Source organism: Uranotaenia lowii, chromosome 1, assembly GCF_029784155.1.
Source record: "Uranotaenia lowii strain MFRU-FL chromosome 1, ASM2978415v1, whole genome shotgun sequence".
In the NCBI taxonomy this organism is placed as follows: Eukaryota; Metazoa; Arthropoda; class Insecta; order Diptera; family Culicidae; genus Uranotaenia; species Uranotaenia lowii.
The window spans coordinates 7029612-7056135 of NC_073691.1; the positions used below are offsets into that span (position 1 = coordinate 7029612).

The 26524-nt window shown below is 39.9% G+C and overlaps 1 protein-coding gene across 2 annotated transcripts in view; it reads left to right on the forward strand.

The window, feature by feature from the left end:
• The first annotated feature begins 337 nt into the window (after positions 1-337).
• LOC129738652 (telomerase-binding protein EST1A) overlaps positions 338-26524 on the forward strand; it is a 177474-nt gene continuing 151287 nt past the window's right edge. The window contains exons 1-7 of one of the 2 annotated variants that reach the window (XM_055729901.1): positions 338-880; positions 1345-2426; positions 2499-2644; positions 3237-3269; positions 3435-4803; positions 4864-4974; positions 17425-17857. In XM_055729901.1, the coding sequence (XP_055585876.1) occupies positions 1371-2426; positions 2499-2644; positions 3237-3269; positions 3435-4803; positions 4864-4974; positions 17425-17857 (3148 nt within the window). In that variant the 5' untranslated portion in view covers positions 338-880; positions 1345-1370. The remainder of the gene's footprint in view (positions 881-1344; positions 2427-2498; positions 2645-3236; positions 3270-3434; positions 4804-4863; positions 4975-17424; positions 17858-26524) is intronic. The other variant, XM_055729902.1, reaches the window with a different exon arrangement.

Below are 26524 nucleotides of genomic sequence, written 5' to 3' on the forward strand. Positions count from 1 at the left end.
CAAAAAAATTTGACAAAAAATGTCCAGTAGGAAAAATGTTCATGTTTAGCACGATTTTATCGTTGCAATTTCCTGTTATTTTCAAGTTGAGTGACACTTTCTAACTGGGATAGTATTTCTTCAAATCGATCGATGCGCACTCTGGAGTCGGTATTGCGTACTGTTGGAAAAATTATCATACAAACGAAATCGAGTGTCCAGTGCTTTATCTGTGGCCGTTTCGATAATTTTTTTTTCTCAGTGTAACGTAATTTTCGTCGTGTGAGTGTGTCGATCTGTCAGCAGTTTCTTCTTTTTTCGCTTCGCTTTCCCGTCCGTCAGTGAAAAAGTCAACTCGGAAAAAGAAAAAGTCAAGCGCAACCATCGGAATCGGATGTTCTTTGCGCTCGTCGTCGCGAAAAGAGAAGAAAAAAACAAAATTTCATTCTAATCGGTGTTGCTTTTCTTTAGTAGAAAAATTCCATCGATTCGCGTAATCGCGTACGGGTTCGGTGTCGTTAGTGTCGCGCGGATTTGTCGGTCGGTGCGTTCCGTTGTAGTGCCGCAACTTCCGGATTCGTCGTCTCCGAAGCAGCTGGACCGACGAGAAAAAACAGCAGGCGCTGCTGGAACTTCTTTTTGCCTGGCTGCTTCTTCAGCGTTCGGGGTTCGCGTTCTTATTTTTTTTTCGTTGGTCGTTCCGTTTTCGTTTGCAGACGGCCTACTGTTTGTGTGCGCAAGAAAAAGACGACTGATTTAAGACCGTTCAAGAACAGTCAAAGGGATTTTTTTTCGGGAACTTGGGACGACGACGTTGTCCGCTGGTAGCAAGCTGCCGGAAGATATTGACCCTAGCTAGCTGGATCGGCACCCGGTTCTTCCGCGGATCGTTTCGGTGCAGGTGAGTTAAATGGCCGGGCTGGGTTTTCTTTCGGATAGAAGGAAATCTTTTACTTTTTCGATCACCTTCCGTGGGTTGAAGATGGCGAAATTGTACACGCAAGAGAAAGAACAACAATAAGATATCAAATAATGTGGGGATAATTTAAACGTGAAAACTCTAAATCTGTACCTTGAAGGCACTTGCGGTCGTTACATCGAGACCAGTTGCTTGAGGGACAATACTCAAAGATCTAACAGGTTGTTGCACAACTTAAATGTAATAAACATTGAAAAAACAGTACGCGAAATAGGCAAAGAAGCATCAACAGATCGGGTAATATAGCGACAGGGCATAGTAATATTTTCAATTACTCTTGAAGAATTCGAAATTCGATCCGATTTAAAGACAAACGAAAAACCATTTAGTAATTTATCATACTCTGCGATTTATCATCAAAATTGTATCACCTTTTCCCCTTCCAGACATTTACGGTGCTTCCGGCCAAGCCATGAACAGTGCACCGGCCTCGTCCGGTCGAGGCCGCGGTGGCAAACGGCAACAGCAATCGTTGTACAGTCCCGGGAGTGGTCCACTTCGAAAATCGGAAAACTCCGGCAGTAATCGGTCGCTTAACTCTATCGGCGAGGGAGGGCCTTCCAGGGATCGGGACCGTGATCGTGACCGGGACCGAGACCGGGATCGAGACTGGAACGACGGCTGGCGATCGGTCAACAAAAAAGGCCATGGAGGGGGCAGTAACAAAAAGCACGACTATTACGATCAGCGCCAGCGGGGTAACGATGCCCCTCCAGGAGGACCCGGTGGTTTCAGACAAGCCTCGGAACCGCGAGTTCTTTCCAGCAATCCTCCAAACGTAAACTACCGTCAGCAGGACCGTCTCCGCAACGAGCGGGACACCCGAAGCGTTGATCCCAGCTTCGGTGGAGGTCGCGGTAACTCCAAGAAAATTCCATTGCCTTGTAACTTTGAAAGTCTGCCTCCTCGATTGCAACGTAAATTCCTCCAAGATCATAACCTTCCACCAGACTATCTGGAAAAGCTACGTAGCGAAGAGGCCCAGAATGCCCACCAACCGCCACCCCAGAACTGGTCTCACACGCTTCCGATATCGCCCCGCTCACGGCAGGGAATGCGCGGAGGAGGAGGCGGTGGGCGAAACCGATACTCAGGAAACTATCAGCAACAACAAAACTACCAACAGCCACAATCGATGGACTATCGGGCCCGTACTCCGGTGGACTACCAAAGGCCCCGTAGTCGCTCGTCGGACGTTGGCGGCGATCCGGACGGTCATCTGCCGCCACCATCCTCGGATTACGATAGGCCTCCGAAACCTAGCAGCCGCAATTCGAGTGTCGATCCAAACGAGCGCTGGAACAACTATGGCACCCATCCTCCTACAAGGGGAGATCGTTACGACGACCGGAACTCGTCGTCGGATGGGTTCCGGAAAGGACCAGTTGATGGTGGCCGCAACCGGCAGCATTCCGATGGAGGTCGGTTGGAGGAAGACGACACCATCCGGAAGCCGTTGGGCAAATTTGTAAGTCATCGTAGGGCGAGTCCGAAAAAAATGTAAAAATTAAGAACTTATTTTAAATTTTTATTCTTTTAGGACTGGGCCGAAGAGGTGGAAAGAGATCCGCTGATCAATAATAATGCTCCAGGAGGAACTAGTGTCAATAATAACAATAACAGTAGCGGAAATGTTAGCATCATTAGTAGCAATAATAGCAGAAATAATAGACGTAGACATCGAAGGTAAGTTGATTGACAGTTCAATTTGGTTCAATCTTTAACAGCTTTAAACAGGTTAAAAGAAAGAAGTAAAAGTAAAGAGCCTAAAATCAGTATGGGAAACAACTATATACACGCAGGCTGAAATTTGTCATCACTCTGCTGAAATTGAACATGGATCAGACTACGGAAAGTGTCCGTCTACATTCCTGAAACTAGGAATTTTCAAATAAGTATTTTAATTTGTTTTGTCGAATCCTTTTTTTTCAACAGTTGCAACAGTTTATAATAATACCTATTTTAAAACTCTGAGCATTAAAGACCTTTTACATGGAATTTGTTACCATAATAGTTACAACGTTTTAAATATTTTTTTTAAATAAAAAAAAGTCTTTTTCTTAGTATGTTCAACATACATAATTTATCGTGTGATATCGAAGCAATCCATGAAGTATTTTGTAAATCAAAGCCAGCATTTCTTTTTTAAACTTTCATTAACATTTGAAAAGTCATCGAACACAGAAGTTCCTCAAGTCTTCCAATCTCTATAAACCGATAAGATTATCAAATTTATACCTGGACTGTTCATTTCATGCTGCTTTTCCGTCTTACGAAGGAATGGAAATCGCAAAAAAGCAAAAGCCATTATGTAAGTTTGTCATCAACATTCAAATTTTCCATTTTTTTTTCAAGGTTATAATTTTTGAAAGCACGTGTTCTTATCCGATAATTTTAGCTCTCAAACAAGATGTGAAGTGATTTCACCAAACTTTTGCATAGCAACAAATTCTAACAATCTCGTTCTCACCCGCAGCAATTCTCGTTCGAGCCAGAACGACTATTTCGATGGTGGCAACGAGGGGGGCGGCGGCGGCAACTTCAAGGCTCCTTTCCCTCCCAAAGCGGGCAGTCGAGGCGGGGGAAGTCGAAGTCGTCGCAACTCACAATCCTCAAACATTAGCCGTGAAAATAGTATGGACCGAGTGGCCTATGATGGAGGTGGCGGAGGCGACAGAGATTGGCGTGGTCGAGGAGGCGGTGGTCGTGGCAATTTTATCGGTAACCATCGGGAAAACAGCCAGGATCGGTACTACCGGAAGGTTCGACAGGACTCGCGGTACAGTAGCAGTCGAGACAACAGTACCGATAGAGTTAGCGGAAGTTGGCAGAGGAATGAACCCCTGGTAATCGGAAACAACTGGAGGGGAGGCGTCAATTCGGATCCAAACGAAAAGACTGATATCAAGATAGCGGAAATGACAAAACAATTCGAAGAACAGATTGGTATTCAGAAAGGACCGGGTGTATTGGTGCTTCCACCAAAGATTCCTTCGACCATTACCGGAGCAAGGGATGAATTCCAACGTCATCCGGAACCGGTTGCTTCCCCTAATACTAGAACGTTGTATGATCCTAACAACCCCGACAAACCGATTGTAGTTAATGCCTCAAATACGCGTAATTATAATCCTCCGCAGAGTATGGAAGAGGCAGAAAATGAACGAAAGAGAATCTCTGGCGTGAATCAACTGGGTAATTCTCGGCCAGCATGGTACGATACTGGATCGTCGGATGCCGGTAGACTTAAAAACAAAGAACTGGTTCACCAACTGAAAGCAACCGATAAACGGCTGCAGGAACTGCTTCTCAGTGGAAATCTTTTCCGCGAATGGGACGTATACGTTCAGATACGAAGTGATTTACAAAAATTGTTGGAATCGTTTCTCGTTTACGAAATTCGCTTCGCTCAAGATGTCAACTTGGAACATCATTTCTGGAAGCTGCTTTACTATAACATTATTGAGCAAATGCGCAAACTGCTGGCCGAAGATCAGGACGAGATGAATCGCGCATACTATAAGGAGAAAGCTAACGAAATTCTCGACAATGGTACCGAATTTTACGAACAGTTGCTGACGCTCCTCGAGAAAAAGTTCGAGTTTTGTTTGGACAATTTCATCGGTGTCAACGCTGCCGCCAACACCAAAGGGCTCAAGTGCGGAATGGCTCTGGTGGCTGCCCAAAAAGTGTTCCTGTTCCTCGGCGATCTGGCTCGTTACCGGGAGCAGGTTAACGAAGTCAATAACTACCGGCGCGCCAAACAGTGGTACGTCAAGGCCCAGCAGATCATACCGAAAAACGGACGTCCCTACAATCAGCTGGCGCTTATTTCGGTCTATTCGGTAATCTTGGAAAAGTGTCATTTAAAAGTTCAATTTAACATTTTTTTAATTTAATTTTAGAAACGTAAAATCGACGCAGTGTATTTCTATATGCGCAGCCTGATGTCGTCCAATCCGTTTGAGTCTGCTCGGGAGAGTTTGATGGATTTGTTCAACGAAACCAAGAAAAAGGTAGGTGTCTGTCTTGATTACTTTTTTTTTTTAAATTAGAGCCATTAGATTATAGGGTTCGCTTTTTAGCACACAGGCAGTAGAGATTTAGTGCGTCCCTCTGCTGTGGGGTAACGGGAAGGTTTCGTTCCAATTCTAAGAGCATTGTTTTCTAATCATCTGAATCTAAAAACCCAAAGTTCTTCTCGGCTGAAACAACAATTTAATCGACCAATGATAAAATTGTTGAAGATAATAACAAAAAAACCAGTCATAAATGTGAAAAATATGACAAATATCAAATGAAAAAATGATAACAGAAAAATACAAAAAAAATTTAAAACAGTCACGAATGACAAAAATTACGCTCATCACACAACTGGCAAAATCAAAACGAAAATATCAAAAGAGAAAAAAACAATATCTACATATAAAAGGAACAAAAATTATAATGACAAAAGGATTCAAAAAATTTTAATTTTTAAACACAAAAAAACAATTACCAAACATCATTTGCTATTGAAATGAGAATTTCATTTCATTGTTTTACACAGACTTTACTGCCATTCCAAGCAAAACTGTCCCATGTGACTATCGGGTCATTTTCACTTTTTTGCTTGAAACGGTCTCTTGAATAAAAACACAAACAAGTATACTTTGTTCTGAACTTATACGAAATTTTCATCAAGGTTGTTGTCTCTATGACCTATGTTGATATTTCTACGCAAGAATGTCACACTACAGAAAATTCTATGAAAAATGCAAATTTTATCAAAACATTCTCTTAAGAAGAGTTCAAACTATTGTATAAAAATTATCTAATAATGTTATTCACCGAAAAGAACACTAACAGCGTTTTCGTTTATTAGCAGAGGCAACCTAGTTTTCCACGAGTTTTTCTCTAACTGCTGTCATTTGGGCTTATTCCACGAATCGAGTGACGTGACTTACGAAATTTCATATCGTTTTGCTAGCCTCAATAGCCTCTCTAGCCTAGAAATTTTAATTAGGGTGAGCTGTTATTGGTCTTCAGAGCTCATCTATACACAAATTTCTGAAGCATTTTCTGGAGTCAGGACGAAGAAGTGAAATTTCGTGAGTCACGTCACTCGAGTCGCATAATAAGCCCCATTGGGTTCGTTTATTAATTCAGAAATCACCAGTTTCGCACGAGGTTGGAACCTCAAGCAGGCGCACAGTGGTTTAAAACTCGAAAAACGTGCATGGGCTTTTTGATGGCTTAAATGTCAAAATAGCTTTTTGGTATGTTCTGTTTTAAAATGCGCATATTTTGTTGTAAATTTTTTCCTGATTAATTCACCTACAAGTGAGATAATTTTTCTATTTTTTGTATTAATCATTTTATCACTATAATGCCTCAAAAAAGTTGTAGATCATAAAATTTTAAAAAACTTTGCTGAAGTCGCAAAGCTCTATCTTTTGATTGATTGAATTGCGTTTATTTGGGAGGGTGCCGTGCGCTTAGCGATTAAGCACCCTTGTTTCGGTATTTACATGTTTTCCTAACCTTAAACATTAGATTTCTTTCAAAAGGTCTGTTAATCTTAAAAATTTCAGCACTTTAGTTTCTCTAGCAGCATCGTAGGATAGTATAGACCCGATATCACCTTCAAGTTCAGCCTCGTCACGTGCATCTTGGTATAAACGGCATTCAACCAAGATATGTTCCACCGTCATTCGTACTCCACAGGATTCACAGTCACCACTCTTTCTTTCGATGTAGCAGGAATGGGTTAGTCGAGTGTGGCCGATTCGAAGTCTTGCCAAAGAACGTTGCTCGTGCCTGTTTTCTCGGTCTTTCCAAGCACAAGGAGTCGGTTTAGTTTTAAGGATAAACAAGTCTCTCTCAGACAGGAAGTGAGAGTTCCATTTACACCACAGGACTTCATTGAACCAACGAACAGCATCCGGTGCTGGAACTTCTTGGGTAAGTAGGTCCCCGCTGCGCCCAATGTTTGCCAGAAGGTCCGCTTTTTCGTTGCCAGGAATACCGCAGTGGCCGGGGACCCAGCAGAGCTTGGTTTCGGTGTTTTTAAGAGCTGACCTGGCCTTCATTATCCAAGGGTGTGAAGATTTTCCGGAACAGATTGCATCTATGCAGCTTGCAGAGTCGGAAAAAATTATTTTTGGTTTGTTGGAGGGGAGTTCGATGGCAATAAGTAGAGCTAGCGCTTCGGCCGAGAAAACAGAACAATGTTTGGGTAAGCGTCCTTTGATTTCAATTTCTTCACTGTAGCAGCCGATGCCCACAGAGCCGTCTGAAGCAGCAGAGCCGTCGGTGTAAATCGCATGATGATTTTGGTAGGTGCTGTTTATCAGATGATTGAACAAGGCTTTTGCTTTACTAGGGGGATCGCCTACACGGAAGGCATTTTTCATGGTAAGGTCGTGCTGCGGATGTTGATCATACCAAGTGAGCGTTGGTGGTTTGTTGGCAATAAATGGAAAGTTCTCCTCAACCATTTCTTGGGCCCTTTTGAGCAGCGAAGGGGTAATATTCAGACCATTGGCAAGTAGATTTGATGCTTTGCGTAGAAGAACTCTTTTGGCTTCGTAGGGAAAAGGAAGCACACCAGCCTCGGCCATAATAGCGAGTATTGGGCTTGTGCGAAACGCACCAGAGCAAAGTCGTATTCCGGTATTGTAAACGGGCTGAAGAATTTTGATTATGGGTAGACCTCCACTGCTAACGATGCCCCACCCATGGAATATCTTAGGAAGTACCGTGGCTTTGAAGATCGTCAAAAGTGTTTTTCGGCTTCCTCCAGTCTTTTTTTGGCCAATAGCTTTCAAGATTTTTAGTCGAGTTTGAATGTTCTTCTTGAGCTGCCTGGTGTGTCCAGTGAAGTTCAGGCGTCTATCGAAACTGATCCCTAAGATATCGATCGTGGGATCCATGTATATTCGGTTTCCGTTGATTAGGATGGTGGTAGACTCTTCAGGATGTTTTCGACATTTACAGAAATGAGACCATTTACTTTTTGAGCCGGATATCGTCATTCCTGAAGCTTGGGACCATCTCACCGTTTCATCAATGGCAGTTTGGAGATTCTTTGTTGCTTCTTTAGAGTTCCGGTGTGTTGCAAGGAGTAAAATATCATCCGCGTAGGTCATGATATACACATTTGGAGGAATAGATTTGAAAACAGAGTTCATACCTACGAGAAAAAGTGTGACCGCAAGAACGGACCCTTGGGGTACTCCTTGCTTCTGATTATATTCCTGGGAGTAAGTTCCTCCGATAGCCACTCTGAATATTCGACCTTCCATAAAGTCTTCACACGCACTCAGAATTCTTTGGCTGAAACCCCATAGGCGAAGTTGGCCCCAGATGAGATTTTTTGGTATGGAGTCATATGCTTTGCATAGGTCGAGCGCTGCTACTTCACAGTGGAGGCGAGAGGTCAGTGCAGGGTTCAGTATTCCTTCTAGATGGGCAAAATAGGCATCGATGCCTTTACCTTTTCTGAAAGCAAACTGACGGTCGTCTAGAAGTTGCTTTCCCTCCAGAGCGTCCATCAACCTCCGGTTGATCATTCTCTCATAAACCTTGGATATGCAGTTGGTTAATGAGATTGGACGTTGGTTGCCCAAAACCTTCGAGTCTTTATTTGCCTTGGGTATGGGGATGATCGTTGCCGTCTTCCACTCGTCAGGCCATTTTTCACTTTGCCAAATTTGGTTGAACAGATCCAAAAGCAATACTTTTGCTCTAAAAGGTAGACGTCGTAGCATCGGATATCCAATCTCATCTGGACCGGTTGATTGACCTTGTCCACGATTAAGAGACCACATAAGTTCTTCAATTGAGAAATCAGAATTAACATAGTCCAGAGAGGAGTCGGCTTGAACTGGTGGTAATTCGCCAGAGAAATCGATGTTAGTTGAAAAACCTTCTTCAAAGTGGCGAGCGATGGCGTTGGCTATTTCAGCGGGATCGTGGGTGATCTTTTCTCCAATAGTCAAACTAGGACGTGGTATACAACGATTTCCGTTGAAGGCGTTGACCTTTCTCCATATTTCTCGGGGGGATGTAGTAGGGTTGAAGCTAGAGGTGAATTCTTCCCAAGATGCGACTTTAGCCTTTTCAACAGCTTTTTTTGCCTCAGCTGATGCCGTTCGGTATTCTTTGAGCCGTTCTTCTTTGCGTGGATCGTCTTTTGGGGTCTTTTTAAGTCGGTATAGTTTGTTGCGTCGAATTTTGATAGCTTTGGCTACCTCTGGGTTCCACCAGTTCACCATTTTTTTCCCAACAATTTGACGAGTTCGGGGAATCGCAACCAGAGCGGCATCGTAGATGGTTGAAGTGAAGTTTCCGATAGTCAAGTCTTGTCTATTTCGAAAACAATTGCTTATTTCTTCTTCAAAAAGTTCCCAATTTGCTTCGTCATATATCCAGCGTCTACGTCGAGTTTCGGGGTGTTGAGGAAAAGTTGTTGATAGGTGAATAGGATAGTGGTCACTGCCTCTGGTATCCGTGTCAACAGTCCAGATAAGCTTTGATGCGATCCCAGGTGAAGCAAGGGAAACATCTATCACCCCTATTCTTGTTTACGGCGTATCTAGCTTTCGTTCGAACGGATACTTTCGAACGAATTCGAAAAGGCTATTCTTGTTTTCGTTCGAATCAGATACGTACGAGATTGGTGTTACCAGATGAAATTCGAAATTTATAGGCAGCCCTGCGTATCAAAATGACATTTCTGGCAAGCAAATTCAATGTAAACAACCGTTCTTGTTTTGTGGGGTTGTGAAATTTTGCTCGGCGGATTGAAGTACGGAAGCCGGAAACCAGGGAAAACGCTGTACGAATGGATCTTGCCTGCCGTCAACATCACCAGCAGCAGATAAAACGGGTGTTAAAAAGATGGCAATCGAGCCGGAGCCATTACCCGCCGGTGTTAATGATGCTTCTCTATCTCTGCTGTTCCTCAGAAGATGTACGGCCTCATTCTCGTTTGCATATGTTTAATTCGGTTCAAAATCCGCTATCAAATGAATAATTCTTCTATAATAAAATGATTTACATATTCCAACTTGCAAATTATTGATTTTTATTTTTAAAATAAACGATTTTTTTATCACTTTATTGCACTCCGCAAAAGTTAAATAATTTAAAAATCCTTGGAATTCCACTACCGGTCTTATTTAATGGCAAAAATATCTGTCAACTATTGGCTGAATTAATTTTGAATCGGAATTTCCCTATAATCATTTTATTCTCCTATTTTCTTTTAATTTTTCAAAAATATGTTGGCATCGTGTGAGAATTTTTCAATCAAACGCACTCTGTTCGCAGCATTGGACTTGCGTTTGTCAGGCGGTAGCAGAAATACGTTCGATCGAAAACGAGAATACCTACATTCGTTCGAACGAACTATGTTCGAAAAATCGAACTGTTCTTATTCGTTCGAACGAAAACAAGAATACTTTTTGGGGGAACTTTCGAACGAATGCCATTCGATCGAAAACCAGAATAAGGGTGTATAGCAGAAGCCGACTGGTGGTGGAAAGGTTGTCGTGTCTTTTCACCAGTATTCAGGATAGCCAGGTCGTTTTTCAGTATCAGTTTCAAAAGAGCGGATCCTCGGGAATCGGATTCATCACATCCCCAAGCTAGATGGTGAGAGTTGACGTCGCCCAGCAAAACGATGGGAGGAGGAAGCGTTTTTATCACTTTTTGTAGTTCGTTGATTTGGTTTTCATATTTTGTGTGGTGGTCGAGGTACAGAGAAACAAATGTGGCGGAGAAAGGAAACTTGATCCTTACAGCAACTAGTTGAAGTGTGGTATTTAGGGATATTGTTGAAGGTCCAGCATCATGACGGATTGCGATTGCTACTCCATTGCCAGGAGCACCAGTCTGTCCAGGTTCTTTGCTTTTGATTTCCCACAAATACGCCTCTCTCAATTTTTTAGCGAGGAAATTAGTTTGTCCTGTTCGAGTTTCTTGCAGTGCAATTATAGTTGGAGAATTTTGTTGGATAAGAAGTTCTAGTTCGTGTTTATGGGCCCATAGACCATTTATATTCCACTGTATGGCTAGAGGGTAATTTGGACTTTCCGGGGAGGATTGAGTTGAGCAGTTAGGTGGAATTGGGTTGAGTTGAGTCATCATGGTTTTTTTTTGAATTTATGAAAAACTTGTTAAGCCTTTTGCTAAAAAAGTCCCGGGTGTGTGGCGTTAACTTGATTCCTCTTTCTTGTCTCTCTTTGGGAAGCTTCTTTGTTGTAATTCCTTTGGCGTTTGTTTTTGTTCAACCACGGGTGAAGTTGAAGCTTTTCTTTTAGATGATTGTTGTGGTGTTTCTCTGAGTATTCGGTTGTTAGTTGGTTCGAACAAATCAGTCTCATTCTCCTCAACGTCTTCAATTTTATCAGTAACTATTATTTCATCCTGATCATCTTGGTTGTCTGAGGTGGTCTCAGAGTATTCATCAAACTCAATTTTATCGGTTTCGTGTTCCTCCTCTTGTTCGTATTGGTCATCATTCTTAGCTTTTTTAGCAAGTAGTAGAACTGCTTGGGTTAATTTTTCAATCTTTTGGTTGCTAGCATCTATTTGCATTTTCAGACCGTCAATAACTGCGTGTAACGAAGAAATAGTGGCATCCTTTTCTTTGATTTTCAACTCAAAGTTCTGCGTAAGAGATGAAATTTGCTTTGATTCGTTATTTTGGGATAAGTTAGTTGGGAGGTCTGAATTACGACGGAGAACATTTGCATATGAGACTTCAGGATTATTGCTCAATCCAGCAATTTTTCTGGCTTCCACGAAAGAAATTCCTCTATCTACTCGAAGTTTGCAAATAGAAAACTCTTTTGAAAAAACATGTTTTAAAGACATTTTTTCAAAAACTAACCTCAAAAAACGAAAAAATTCGTTTAACTTTTTACGAAGCGAGTTTTGAGACTAACTTTGTATGAGAGAGTTGTGACAATTGTAAAACTACACAACTTCATTGAAGGTGTTAAGCCACTATTTTGAAGTGATTTTTTGGGTGGTTCTTCAAAAAATTGCATGTTTTCATTGTTCAATATCTCTGAAAGTTGCAAACATACCAAAACAAAATTATATACATTAGAAAGGGCAACCTTTCAACTTTCATAAACATATAGTTTCATTTGTATGCGTGAGGTTTTACTACTTAAATAACTTAAATGAAAGATTCGCTTCAACATGAATGTGGCATAGGGTCCTATGACATAAAACGAGTCGAGTAACTCGACTCGACTTCAATCACTGTCGAATCGAGCGAGATGTTTGCAACTTACAGAGATATTAAAGAATAAAAACATGTTATTTTTTAAAGAAATCACCCCCAAATAGTGATTTAACACCTTCAATGAAGTTGTGTAGTTTTACAATTTTCACAACTCTTTCATACAAAGCTATTCTCAAAAAAAAGTTAAACGAATTTTTCGTTTTTTGAGGTTAGTTTTTGAAAAAATGTGTTTAAAACATGTTTTTCAAAAGATAGAGCTTTGACGTCTACAATTTTTTTAAAAATATGATGATCTACAACTTTTTTGAGGACATCATAGTGATAAAATGATAAATACAAAAAATAGAAGCATTATTACACTTGTAGGTGCATTAATCAGGAAAAAAAATACAACAAAATATGCGCATTTTAAAACGATGAAACATTGTAGAACATACCTAAAGCTATTTTGACATTTGAGCCATCAAAAAGCCCATGATCACGTTTTTCGAGTTTTTAACCACTGTAAGGCGGTTGCAACCCGTAGAAATTATCAGTGTTGGGGGTGAGTATTATAGCAACCATATATTTATCATATATTATACCATAACCATTTTGTTTGTTCATTTATTTGCCCCCGTGCCAGTGGAGAAAACGAAAACGTTATAAAATAGAGGATGGGGAGGAGCGAGGAGCCTTGAGTGATTTTCTTAAAGAAATTTTCACTTATTGGTAGGCACTACTTACAGGATCGTTACTCAACTATACATTTTTATAAACAATGAGAAACGTATTTCTCAAATACCGTTCCAACTTGATTTTTTGGGGAAAAAAAATAGAAACTATACCAGCTGTTAAAATGATAGAAAAAGTGTTGCCGTGTGACAGTTTTTCGTAGAATAAGCTAAGGTGTGTATATATTCAGGAGGTGTTACCGAATATCGAATTCCCGATTAAGCCATTTTGGGTATGTAGGCTATGCAACTATGCAGAACTCATGAAGTTTGTTTACCACAAACCACCGAAAAGCTGAGTAAAAAATAAACAAACTCATTGAGAGCCCCGCTCACTCCTCGCCTACTTACTGTGAAAGTCGGAGAACCTAGTGTATCAAAAGACCTTGGAATAAGCATCGGTATGCGTTCTGATTCTACGCAAAAGTGTCACACAAGGCAAACGGCTCAAATGATAAAAAATCCCGAGAACAATAAAAATTAAGTACAGAAATCAGAAAATCTACAGCATCATAAATTGGAACAAAACGACAAAAAAATATAAAAATCATATAAACTTGAAAAAAATCACTATCACAAGTAACAGTTATAACAAAAAAATAACATAAAAGATGAAAATAAAAAAGAAATGACAAAAGTGACGTCTATTTATAAACAAACAAAAAAGGCTTAAAACATGAAGATGACTAAAATGTCAGCAAAGGAAGAAATAACCAAATTTATTTACAATTTACTAAAATGATAGAAATTGAAAAAATAAGAAAAAGTGAAATTAACGAATATGACCAAATTGACAAAATGACCGAAATTGAGGCGCTTAGGATCAGAGGGGTGCAAGTACCGAAATGATGATTTCGAGAAAACGGGCCTCAAAGTTTTTTTTTTCTAAATCAAAATTATCGAATCAATTTTTCTACTAAATTTTCGAACGAGTGTGTCTCATGAGGTCTAAAATGAACGATTCTGAAAGAAAAACCAAAGTTTTTGCGATATTTATGCTAAAACGGCGAACTACTTTTATTGATATTTTTCACTTGCACCCTTCTGATCCCAAGAATGTCACTTGCACCCCTCTGACTCCAAACAATATGATAGCATCCTTTTGGAACCTGTATGTAACGAGTATATTCAGTACGATACTAGATGTTTTGTTTTTGTTCACACATTTAATTTTCTGCGTTTTCGGGCTTCAAATTTCTATGCAACTTATAATGAACGAGGTTTGCAAGTTCCACTATCCTAATTCCCAGAATTTGTTGAAAACTTTCAATCTCTCTTTTTCCTTAATGGATACACAAGACTACCAGCAGATGTGTTCATTCATTGAAATTAACTGTTTAGCTGGTCGCTTTTTCCGGTAGAACCAACGTACGCTTCCCCTTGGTTTCGTAGCTTTTTTCGCAAGATGAGTTTCCAGACTGCCTGATTTCGTTGGCGTTTTTGGGGTCTTGATGAATGGCCAGTTGACTCTCCAGGAATGGACTCATTCTCGCTAGCAACTGCAGCAGCAGCAACTTCTGATTCTCCAGAAGAACCGTGGATGTTTAATTTTTCTTATTTTGGTCTAATTATACAAGGCCTCTTTCCTAAACAGTTATGTAAATATTCCTTAAAAGACTTAATGAACTTTTCGAAGTTTCATTTTGTTCCGTGGGATAGTATGTGACATCATGATCAGAGCCTGTCGAAAACTCTGAATCCTCTGAGCTTTCATCCGAGAGATTTTTCTTAGATATATTTGCCAAAAAATTATTGTTAAGTGCGTTTTGTGTTTGCCTTTTATCCCTATTAAAGCTTAGTTCTTTTAGAAATGGGACAGTTACGAATGCCTGTATCTAAAAAACCATTCGGTTGAACGAAATACTTTCTATGAAGAAAAATAAGGTAATGTTATGATCTTTCATGAAAAAATTTGAAAAAAAATATTTACCGTTTTTTGTTAAAGAAATTTCTACTTTATTCTTGCTTTCTCCCATTGGCCGGCGCACACTTTTTTCAGTCATGGTATTGATCAGTTTCTCCAACTTACACTTCGAAAAATCTATATTTTAGGTGGCTTCACCCTCCTTCTTCAATTTCTGATACTTTTTGGTCCAATACTTCTCTGGAAACTGGAAACTGGAAGCATTTTAGTAAATACAGTTGTTTCGAAATGAACAAATTTGATTATTTTTGACCACATTTTTGAACGTTTTTTTTTCGGTACCGGTTTTACAGCTTAAGAGCTTTGGAACTATCAAAAAATGGTTGTTTGAGGCTGGATTTCAATGAGTCATCACTAGGCAACACTTTCAGCTTATCGGAGAAAATTGTTTTGGACATTTCAGCGATCTACCCTTAATTTTTCGTTTATTGAAAATTAAAAATGCTGGTATGAGACTTGACTTCCTTTATGATCCTTAACCGTTGTTGCCGATCATGTGCTTCTCTCCAATGCTTGATTTGAACTTTGTGGACATTATTGACAGTGTTTGCATACTTATCCACCACAAGAACTCAGTAATTCTTTGAATAATCAACGGTTTTGTCAGCTATCAATTTGATAATGACGTATTTTCAAGGAAACTGTGCAAAATTATTTTTTTCTTTTTCTCTTGCATCGTACATATCTCAAAAACGCGTAAATTTTAAATTTTGAAAAAAATAGGTCGGATAGTACTTTTTACAGGCAACAAAATGCTGTCAAAATTTTCAATATCAAATAACTAGTTAACGAGCTATTAGCAAATGAAAGTGTCCCATTTCTAAAAGAACTAAGCTTTAGCATTGGCTAAATTTGCCATAAAAAAAAATTTAGAACTTTTTTGTATACATAATAACAATGAGATTTTCATGCCGACGAAGTTACACCTGAATCTATTTTCATCACTTCTCTTTCTGAGGACTTTGGATTATTCTGGTCAGAACCAGTAGAAAATCCTAGTAGGAGCTAGATGATGTTGTTTTCAACTGACAAAAATGTATACGTTCTAATGAAACTAGCCTAAAAGTATAATCCTTTGGTGTCAGAAGGGTGCAAGTGCACTTGCACCCTTCTGACACCAAACGAAACAGGATTTTCATTGACACGTTTTTTTATAAATAGCTTAAAAATATCGAAATAATTTTTCTTCTGACCTGTGTCTTCTACAGAATGTTAATCTATACTTTAACTATCCAAAAAACAGTTTATCTCAGTTTTGATAAAAAATCACTTGCACCCCTCTGATCCTAAGTGCCTCAATTAAGAAAAATAGCAATTTTTAATGGTTCAAAATTTTTATCCTGATAATGGTTCTAATCGCTGATACATCAGTCATTGACTGTTTAAAAGAATGCAAGTCGATCTGCAATTGTGTTTTGAAAATTTTTATTATTCAATTGATTATATTCTTGGAAGTCTGGACTCTGGAGAAGCAGACTGACAAATAAAAGATACTTTAAACCATAAACATGGAATAATCTACCAATTAGTTGAGTTGATCATAACAAACCAAAAATAACACCTTTTATAGAGTTTGATTCATTAAAACCTGTAAAAACGTAGTCCAAAGTCATCCAAACAGATCTTCTTTATCAGATAAAGTAGAATTGCATGGAGTAATTAAAACCGAGTTGTTTATTTATGTGCATTAACTAATGCGATTTTATCTCGTAACGACGCCAGTCGATCGCGGCCATATCTATAAAGAATCACTGAACTGATCACCCATCAGACTCGTAACCTTTCCCATTACCCTCACAACATTCGGACAATTTTCTAGGCTACCAAATATAGTTTAGCTCAAGAATATTTAAAAAAAACAGTTGTAACTGCAAGCCACCGGCTTATACTAACAGAGAACCACTGACACATTCATTCTCTCCCCTTCTTTCTCTCTCGCTCCCTGCTGCACATCTCGCTGTGCGGTGGTTCTTTATCCGTCTTTTTGCTTGCGATAAATTCCTTATTCCATCTATGCTGCTGCCGCCACATTCGTCCGTTGTCAATCAATCCGATCAAAACCGATTTGAAAACTTGAAACTAACTAGCATAAGCTTTTGGTGAGTTTTCCCATCCTTGTAAGCGTAATGTGTTATCAAATCCTCCTTCATTCAGAGGCACCCCCCTCCCCCACTCGTAGAAGCGCCCATATTTGTTGTGATAATAGTTAGTTATTTAGCGTACAAGTAGTTATGATTAATACCTACTAGTTGTGAGTCACAACTTGTGACCCATCACCAGTTCTCTTCGGAGCCCCGTTTTGTCGTCCCATCCTCCAGTCCTCTTGTTGTTGTTCTCCATGTTCTCGTTGTTATAATTGCCGTTCGTTTGCCACCATCATCAGGCGGGGAAATAATTGATTGAATTGACTTGTAGAAAAATTTAGACAAGATGATGACACCTGTTATTTCCTTTTCTGGATGCGTTGCCCAGTAGTTGTTAGTTAGTTGTCTGTTTCTAACCTTGATTTGTTCGTGCTAGTTGTATACGAACTATTTCCATTAATTTTTTTCTAATTTTCCGATTTTCTCTCGACACGATTTTCCAGTACGAGAGCAGCCAACGGAAGCGAGAAGAAAAGAACCGTGCCCGGTTGAAGGAAAAGGAACACCGCTTCGATGGGAATCTACGTCGAGAAACGTGGATCCATCCGGAAGGTGGTTCCCGTGTTCACCGGACCGTCCCGCTCGATCCCTTGGCTGGTCGAACGGCAACCGGAGGTGATACCAGTGAGGAAGAGGAAGCGGAACTGCGTCAGTTAGATTCGATCGATTTGAACAAACGGTTCATAGTGAGTTTCCTGCATGTGCTCGGAAAGTTGATCACCAAAACGGGCATGGAATCGTTTACTCAGTGTGCAATTCAAATGCTGCGAGAATTCCGGGCCCTAATTCAACACTCGCCGATTGCCGTCACCTCCTACCGGTTGGTGCAGCTGGTGTCGCTGAACATGTTTGCCATCGAGGTCACCAAGTTGAAAGGTGAGTGAAGTTATGCTTTTTTGAACAACGTAATTTTTTTCGTTTGAAATTTTGTCAACTTTTAAGTTTGTTCAACAATTCCCTGGTATCATCATCGATATTGAAAGTTCCTCGACTGGTCACTAGCTGTCGACGACAGGATTACCGAAATGAATGTGTCGAGAAATGAGCTTAGCTGAAAAAAAAATATGCAAAGATAGAGAGAGAGAAACGAGAGAATTTGAAGAAAAATAGAGGAGTTCAATAGAAAATCGAGAAAAAAAGAAAGCACAGAGTAGCGGGAAAGGGAGAGTAAAGACAACGAATGAGAGAGATTAGAGAGAATCAGAAAGTAGAAAAAGTTTAGAGAAATAGAGAGAGTAGAGAGAAAGAGTAGAAAATAGAGAGAGTAGAGAGAAAGAGAGAGTGCAGTGAGAAAGGGCGAGAGAGTGTAGAGAGAAAGAGCGAGAGAGTGGAGAGAAAGTAGGGAGAGTAGGGAAAAGATAGTATAGAAGAGATAAAGAGAGAGATAGAAGAAATAAAGAGAGAGATAGAAGAGATAAAGAGAGAGATAGAAGAGATAAAGAGAGAGATAGAAGAGATAAAGAGAGAGATAGAAGAGATAAAGAGAGAGATAGAAGAGATAAAGAGGGAGATTTAGAAGTTTTAAAGAGAGAGATTTAGAAGTGATAAAGAGAGAGATAGAAGAGATAAAGAGAGATAGAAGAGATAAAGAGAGATATAGAAGAGTTAAAGAGAGATATAGAAGAGTTAAAGAGAGAGATAGAAGAGATAAAGAGAGAGATAGAAGAGATAAAGAGAGAGATAGAAGAGATGAAAAGAGAAGAGATATAAAGAGAAGAGATATAAAGAGAAGAGATAAACAGAGAGAATAGATATATAAAGAGAAAAGATATATAGATAGAAAAGATATATAGAGAGAAGAGATATAGAGGGATTAGAGATAAAGAGAGAGTAGAGCTAAAGAGATAGTAGAGATAAAAAGAGAGTAGAGATAAAGAGATTGAAGAAAAGAAGAGTGAGTAGAGAGAAAGAGAATGTAAAATAGAAGAAAGAGTAGAGAGAACGTGAGAGTAGAGGGAAAAATAGAGTAAAGAGAAAAAGAAAGAGTAGTCAGAAAAAAGGAGTAGGGTGCAATAGATAGTAGAGAAAAAGAAATGAGTATAGTATAGAGAGGAAGAAGGAGTAGAGAGGAAGAAAGAATATAGAGAAAAAGAGAGTATAGAAAGGAAAAGTGACTATAGGGAAAGTAGAGAGAGCCAGAGTGACTAAAGAGAGGGTAGAGAGAGGGAGAAAAAGAGAGTAGAGAGAAAAATAGAGTAGAGGGAAAAAAGTGAGTAGAGAGAAAGAGGGAGTAGAGAGAGAGCAGAAAGAGAAAGAGAGAGAGAGAGAAAGAGAAAGAGAAAAAATGAGTAGAGAGAGAATAGAGAGAGTAGAGGGAGAGAAAATGAGCTAGTGGAGACAGAGAAAGAAAGTTTAAGATTTTCAATCAATTTTCAATATTCGAATGTACTTAAAGTTATGAAAACTGAGAAAGCTCAAAAATTCACGAAAAGTTTTACGAATTCAGAAACAGGAGATAAACGTAATCGAAATGATTAAAAGGGTTACGCTGAAGAACTAGTTGAGAATAGAATAGTAGTCAGGATCAATTTGAGAGTGTGGAGATCTCTTTACGAATCCTCAATACTAAACAACAATTTTAATCTGAATCCGAATCACAGAACACCTGGAAAACCACAGAATTGAACCATCTTTCCTGTGATGAGGATCGAATGACCCTTTTCAGGAACCACTAGCGCAATAGAAAAAAATGTTACCGTAGAAATTACGAGCTCTGCGTTTCACACCCTACACTCTGTGATCTCGGTGCATCGATCTGCAAGGTGATTAATTGCACATTACACATTTCCGTTCCGAGTAAGATGTACCTACTTATGTAGGGGTAGGTACCTCTTCTCTGGGTAATGATCCTCCGGTATTCAGAGCACTGCTGCGTGATGAGCAACTGTAATATGTGGCCTGTTGTAAGCTTCTTCTCTCGAAGGGCGAGGCTCGTTACGGGTATTTTTTTCTGGACACACCGGACAAACAAAGTGTGGCCCCTCTGGTGACAGTGTGAAAAATGTTGTTTAACCAACCTACCAACTAGTTTTTCTTCCCAGTGAACTCGTTTTTTTGTTGGACGAGTGAGTGTTATGTTTGTGGTTACATCTGCCAATAGATCAATCCGTGCCAGCTTGCCTGCTATCTGGCCGCAGCAACAGGTTGGAGGAGTTTAGGAGCTAAAATTAGAAAATTCCTGGCCCCGTTGCCGCTCGGCTCTGTTCTGTTGATGATGTGGAGGACCTGATGTTGTTGTTCCACTTGAAATGACATTTTCTACACTGAAGTGGTGTCATCTTTGCATCCGTTTGACTTGTCATAGATCTCCCTTGCAACAAACTATTATCGCACATAAACTGTAATCGATGACAGATTTGTGCGCTCATTCGCTGAGCCTTGTTTTTTCTACTTATAGGTAGTCCATCTTCGGTCAAATTGTCTGCTAAGCAAGCGCGATTGTAAATTGCACTTGGCGTCTTTATTTTTTTAAACTTGCATCGTTGTCGTCTATGAATGCGGCGCATCATCCGTGGTGCGCTCGATATGACGAAGACGGATTACTCTTCTCATATCTGACCGGTGTTTGACTGACCATAAATATCATCTGCATCTATACTGAGACTAGTGACTAGACTAAGGGGGTTGAGTTGCGTTTTTGTGATAACTCCCGTCCATGCAATTATTGATTAGGAACTGCGCATGCTGAGTGAATGAGTGAGTGAGCATCTTGCTGGATGCTGCGTTATTGATGATGTCCATTTTTCCGGATCAATTCCTACCGTGTCGTCCCTCCTTAAGAGGAGCTAATGAGACGTGAATGTATAGTTTTTTGTGCTCCGGCGTTGGCAAAATTAATGAAAGTCAAGCGAAACTATTATTCATGTCATTCGTCGTTGTAATTCTTAAGATTTATTCTGAATGGTCTTTGATCGACCCTAAAAGATTCGAACTTTTGAAATCGATGCCACTTTCCGTTTTATGTTAACTTTGCCTTTAAGGGATTTTTTTTAAATATAAATTATTTTAATAAAAAAAGTATATCATGACCGACACATTTACACTCCACGTAAAAAGAGTTGTTAAATCACTAGGCATGAATCAATCTCAAAAAAGAAAAAATTGATATCACTGTTGGCGAAGAAATAATTTTCTGATATCATAATTGAAATATGTTTGAGATTTTGACAGAAATTTCTAATTTCAAGTTAATTTTTCTGATCTTTGAAAATCGAAAGGATTTCTTTTCCTCGGTCAACATAGACTTACATGGACGTAAACCAATTTAGTACCAGAAAGGTCACAAGTGGCCGAAAAAATCGGCCGATGACTGTGACTGAAAACAATCACTTTCGAACTTTCAACTACGGCTCAGCTCGCAAGAGATGATTCAGGGAAATTTCAGCCGCTCGCATGATGATAGTTATGATTCATCTCGATTGTCGCATTTTTTGCGTTTGTTTAATTTCCAATGCTGCTGATATGCGTGGACTGGTCATGCAACCTCGATCTTGACATTCGATCGTGCCCGCACGGGAGATCCCAAATGAGCAAGTTTATTGTTGAAAAAGAAATTCCAATGGAAGGCAGTTCCCATCATCTGGACCATAACCGATCGATCTGGACCAGTTGTTGCCGTTGTTGCTGAAATGACTCACGACGTCTTGTGGTATTTCCCAATTTGTACCTCAAGGAAGGATTGTGGATTTATCTCTTTTTTTCAACAGTACCATCTCCATAGTTGAAATTCTCGAAGAAATTGCTAGGGCAAGCTACATTGTTGCAGACATGCAATCATATTCATTAACAATCACGTAGTTGTTGTTTTACATCTGAGATGATAATGTAGAGTAATAAGTCCACACCTCATTTCCAGGATGCACCGATTTAATCCATCGACAATCAACCCCCGGTGCATTCTGATGAAGGGCTATGGAAGATGAAAAATTCAGACCACATTGAGCGGCCGCCGTCGGAGTGCGTGAGAATAAAGTTGTTGAAATAAATTATCTGAAGCAGCTGAAGAACGCGACGTGCCGTAATTGATAGTCCCAACGTGCCAAGACAGCAATGACCAGCAACTTGGCCAACTTCGGGTAGAACAATCCGTTACACGACGAACGGGTTTTCACTTTTGAACCTGCTGAACGCGCGCGAACACGCGATCTTCATCTCTCCACGCGGTCATCTGGATCAGCAAAAACAAAAAAAAATGGAGCAAAAATTGTGCATTTGCACAACACGATGTTGTCTTGTTTGTTTGTTCCACAGACTGGCCATTTAAATGTGGGTCGAAAATTGGAACTTTCCGCTGAACCCGAAATGTGTGCGGAATTTGGACCCGGTAACTGCATTAACTGATTGAACTCTCGGAACAGAGTGTATGCAATGGAATTCACATCACGGTTCTTCAAATTCGGAACACCGATACAGGAATGACTCAGCAGATGGAGAAATTTTTCGCGGTGATTTCGCGCATGTGATTATCTGCAATCTATCTGCTTGCCAATTTACTGAAGGCAATGAGATCTTCGATATTGCCGTTTTTTGGTAAATTTTGTCAAAGTCGAAGTGTTCATTTCACGATTGAAATCAACCGGATAATTTAAAGACAAAAATTGCGTCTGATTGATTCGAAATTTAAAAACCTAGTCGATATTGATCTTCTTTTTAAATACTTAAGCCGATGGCATTAGATCTTGTAATGGGGTTTTGTCAGAAGTCCCCTAGCTTGCAGTCAATAAATAATGCTCGAATCAATATGGGTTTTTATCGAACCCATGCCTCCAGTGGACCAGTGATTGCCGTCTTACCGAGCCATCCGTTCGTCATCGAGACGTACAAACTCTGTGTATCGTGAGCTCCAGTTTTCATAATTTTCGGGAAAACGAGAAGCATTACAACGGAAAAGCGCAAATAGATCGTGCACAAATAGTACACTATCCCCAACATTTCACTCAGGCGCTGAAAATGGAAAAAATATGCATTAAGGGAAGTGGGATCTCCTTTAAGAACCGTACATTGATTGTGCCATGGTAGGATTAGGTCTGAAAGCATATCAAGCTTTTGGAACCCAAGCGGTTTATGTATAAAAATAGTCCATTTTGAGTTATTAAGGCCAAACATTTTTCTATTTCTCAAACTTTTATCTGGTGTAAATTTCAGTTTTTTTAACGTGTCTACAGGCTTTGATCGAACGGAAACTTCAACTTTCTGAAAAATAAGGTCTTTGAAATACTTAGTTTTGTGGATAACTTTTGAATGTAAAGATGGAAAATAATCCCCCTTATTCTGCGCCGCGCGTGAGGTGACGATAGTCGAGTCGCGTTGGAGTCACGTGAGTCTTGTCACCTTATTCCCGAAGCCGATGTGACAGAGGTTTATGCCCAGCTGACTACTAGATTAGGATAAGAACTCCAAAAGTTCATTCTAAAAGACGTTTCTCACCTAAAGCGACTTCTAGAATCGGGTGACTAGGGTGAATCGACTATCGTCACCTCACGCGCGGCGCAGAATAAGGGGGAATAAAATTTTCAGCAACGCTGCCTGGTAATGTAATTTCAAGCAATGTGCTAATATTTGTGATGTCCACAGAAGAAGTTTTTCAATTTTTATTTTTGGACAAAACGTGCACCATCTATAATGCATATCTTTTATCTACTATGGACTTTCATTTTTCTAAACCATGGCTATTTTGGATATCATTTTCTGTTTCTTGAAGCTTGATCTTTAAATTTGCCCAAAACATTTAATTTTGGTCGAAGTTTTAACAAATTTAGCCGATTGTCCTCCTTCGAAACAAAAACAACGTATTTGACTTTTTATCACTCCCTCAGACGTGCGTAAACTCGCTTCGGAAAAAATCATTCTGCTGATTTCTTCATTAAGTGCAAATTGATTTTATCTTCGTTCCAATCATTATCAGTTTTTTTTTTTTCAAATTTTAGGGACATGAGAAATAAAAATATCAGGATATATGGTTTTTGGAAATTTCGGTCGAAACGAGGTCCTTTTTTTGGTCGTCAATCCACATTTCGACCTCCACCAATGTCTTTAATGAAGCACTACCCATTTTCCATCGTATTTACTCACAAAAATCAGGGAAAACCAGACTTATCGCCAAAAATCAGGAAAACATAGAGGCTTATCCAAGGTGGCCACTCATTCAGGATAGATAGTAGGAATTTGAATCTTATTTACAAGACCGAAAAAGCAAATATGGTTGACGGAAATTTGTTTCATGAATAAAAATCACAAGTTCTAGTCATTAAAATCCATAAATTTTCTTGTAATCCATAGGAATAGTTTGTACATTCTACAGAAGTTTCTCAAAAAAAAAGTTACAGAGGTTGTATATAAGAAACGACCGAGAAGTTCACGTAGAATTACAATGTCTTTGTGCGTCAATGTGCTTTTCGTCTTAAACTAGCATTCTAGAATAAAGTATGTCGAATTTTTGTTAAAGGAATTTATCTCCAAGAAAATTCATTCTTCCCTAAATTGTCGTTTGATACCTATTAATGATCTAAAATGACCCATAAAGATAGTATGCAGCATTTTCAACTGCATAACAAAAGTCGAATTAAATATTAGTATAAGCAGAAACAAGGCAGATGCCGTCGAAATGATTGCGCCCGGTAGTTATGCAAGTAATGTGATCAACACACGAGCTTTGTATCAAACGCTTGCGAGAAAAGTTTACAACGACTGCTTTGATCTAAACGCTTGACTCAATGCAAAAGCTTTCAAACTGTTTAGCCTCATGCGTCTCGTTGGAATCAGTATCTTGTTTTTATTTCCCTTCAGATCACGTAGCAATCACTAGCTAAAACTGTTGCATTTATCTAGGATTCCGGAGCAATCGTTGGATCAACTATGTTTTCATATAATCAAATTTCAAAATCTTAATACGAGAGAGTCTTGACTTTTCTATTACATTAATTGATAAAGAGTGCGATGGGGGGGTGGAATGGATGAGTCGGTGATGGTGGTGTGCGATGGTTGGGTGGGTGTTTGTTGTGTGCGATGGGTGTTTGTTGTGTGCGATGGGTGTTTGTTGTGTGCGATGGGTGTTTGTTGTGTGCGATGGGTGTTGTGTGCGATCGGTGGGTGGTAAGGATGGATGGTAATGTTCGATGGGCCAGTAGCATGGAAGGCCGGGTGGTGGTGTGCGATGGGTGAAAAGGATGGGTGGGTGGTGGCGTGCGATAGGTGGGTGGTGTGCGATAGGTGGGTGGTGTGCGATAGGTGGGTGGTGAGCGATGGGTGGTGTTGGGAAGTGTGGAAGGGAGGTGTACGGTGGGTAATGGTGGGAAATAGGCTGCGGTGGGCGGGTGGTGTTCCATGGGTAGTGACGGGAGGTGTGTGTGGCATGCCGATGGAAGGTGTGTGTGTGTGTGTGTGTGTGTGTGTGTGTGTGTGTGTGTGTGTGTGTGTGTGTGTGTGTGTGTGTGTGTGTGTGTGTGTGTGTGTGTGTGTGTGTGTGTATGTGTGTATGTATGTGTGTATGTATGTGTGTGTGTGTGTGTGTGTATGTGTGTGTGTGTATGTGTGTGTGTGTGTGTGTTAGGTAGTGTAGATGGGTCATTGGTGTCGCGGGTGATCTGAGTTATCACTACTTGCTCCTGCCACTGTTGGCCATCTCTGCTCTGCTCTGCCCATGTGACAGGTTTGAATTTCTCTGAAAAAATGAAACAAACCGTCAGTCGACCCCTTTTTTATACCTCTCGTAGGCTGGAAAAAAACAAAACTCAAGAAGGGGCGGGGCGTCCTAGCTTTTTTTCACTTTAGAATAGCCAATCAACGTTGAGCAGGCTTGGTATGTCTTTTAAGAAAGATGTCTTTGAAAGAGGCGTTTTTCGTGACGCGAGAACCGATCGCGAATTTCAATTTGCCCCCCTATAGTGTTGCCGTAAGACGTAATTCTACGTCAAAAAAAAAAATGCTGCTGGCGTGGAACTCGATTTGATCGAACTCAGGAAATATTTTCAGATGAAATATTAAGGAGAACAAAATGCCCTGGGCGTGGTAGGGGGCTCAATTGTATAACTCTGATATAATTGGGTATGCCTTGGCGCCTAAGTATCTTTCCCGTTTTCATATTATCACATTTTTCGATACTTAGGAGCACCCTCAGTTCAATTAAAATGCAAGTGAACTTAGATATGGTGTTGGCCCCAGGGCTTTTTACAAACGCCCCACCAAGCATTCTTTGGTCCGATCAGTAATTATTGTTTGACCGGGAATTTACACTTTACACTACATTACACATAATTCAGTGGTCAATTAGTCAATATTACATTACACATTATTTGTTTACTAAACATATGACACAGCATAACAAAACATACGGCAGCAACAAAGGTCAGCCCACAGTGGCTATTATTTGTCTGTTACATCACACAGTCAAGCATTACACATCGTAACAACAAAACTCAGCCCACAGTGGCTATTTTTTGTCTGTTACATTACACAACACAGTGCTACATATCGTAGCATCCAAACTGCAATCTATTTACACAATTACAAAGTGAATAGTAAAACCCTAACTTTGCTCGTAATACA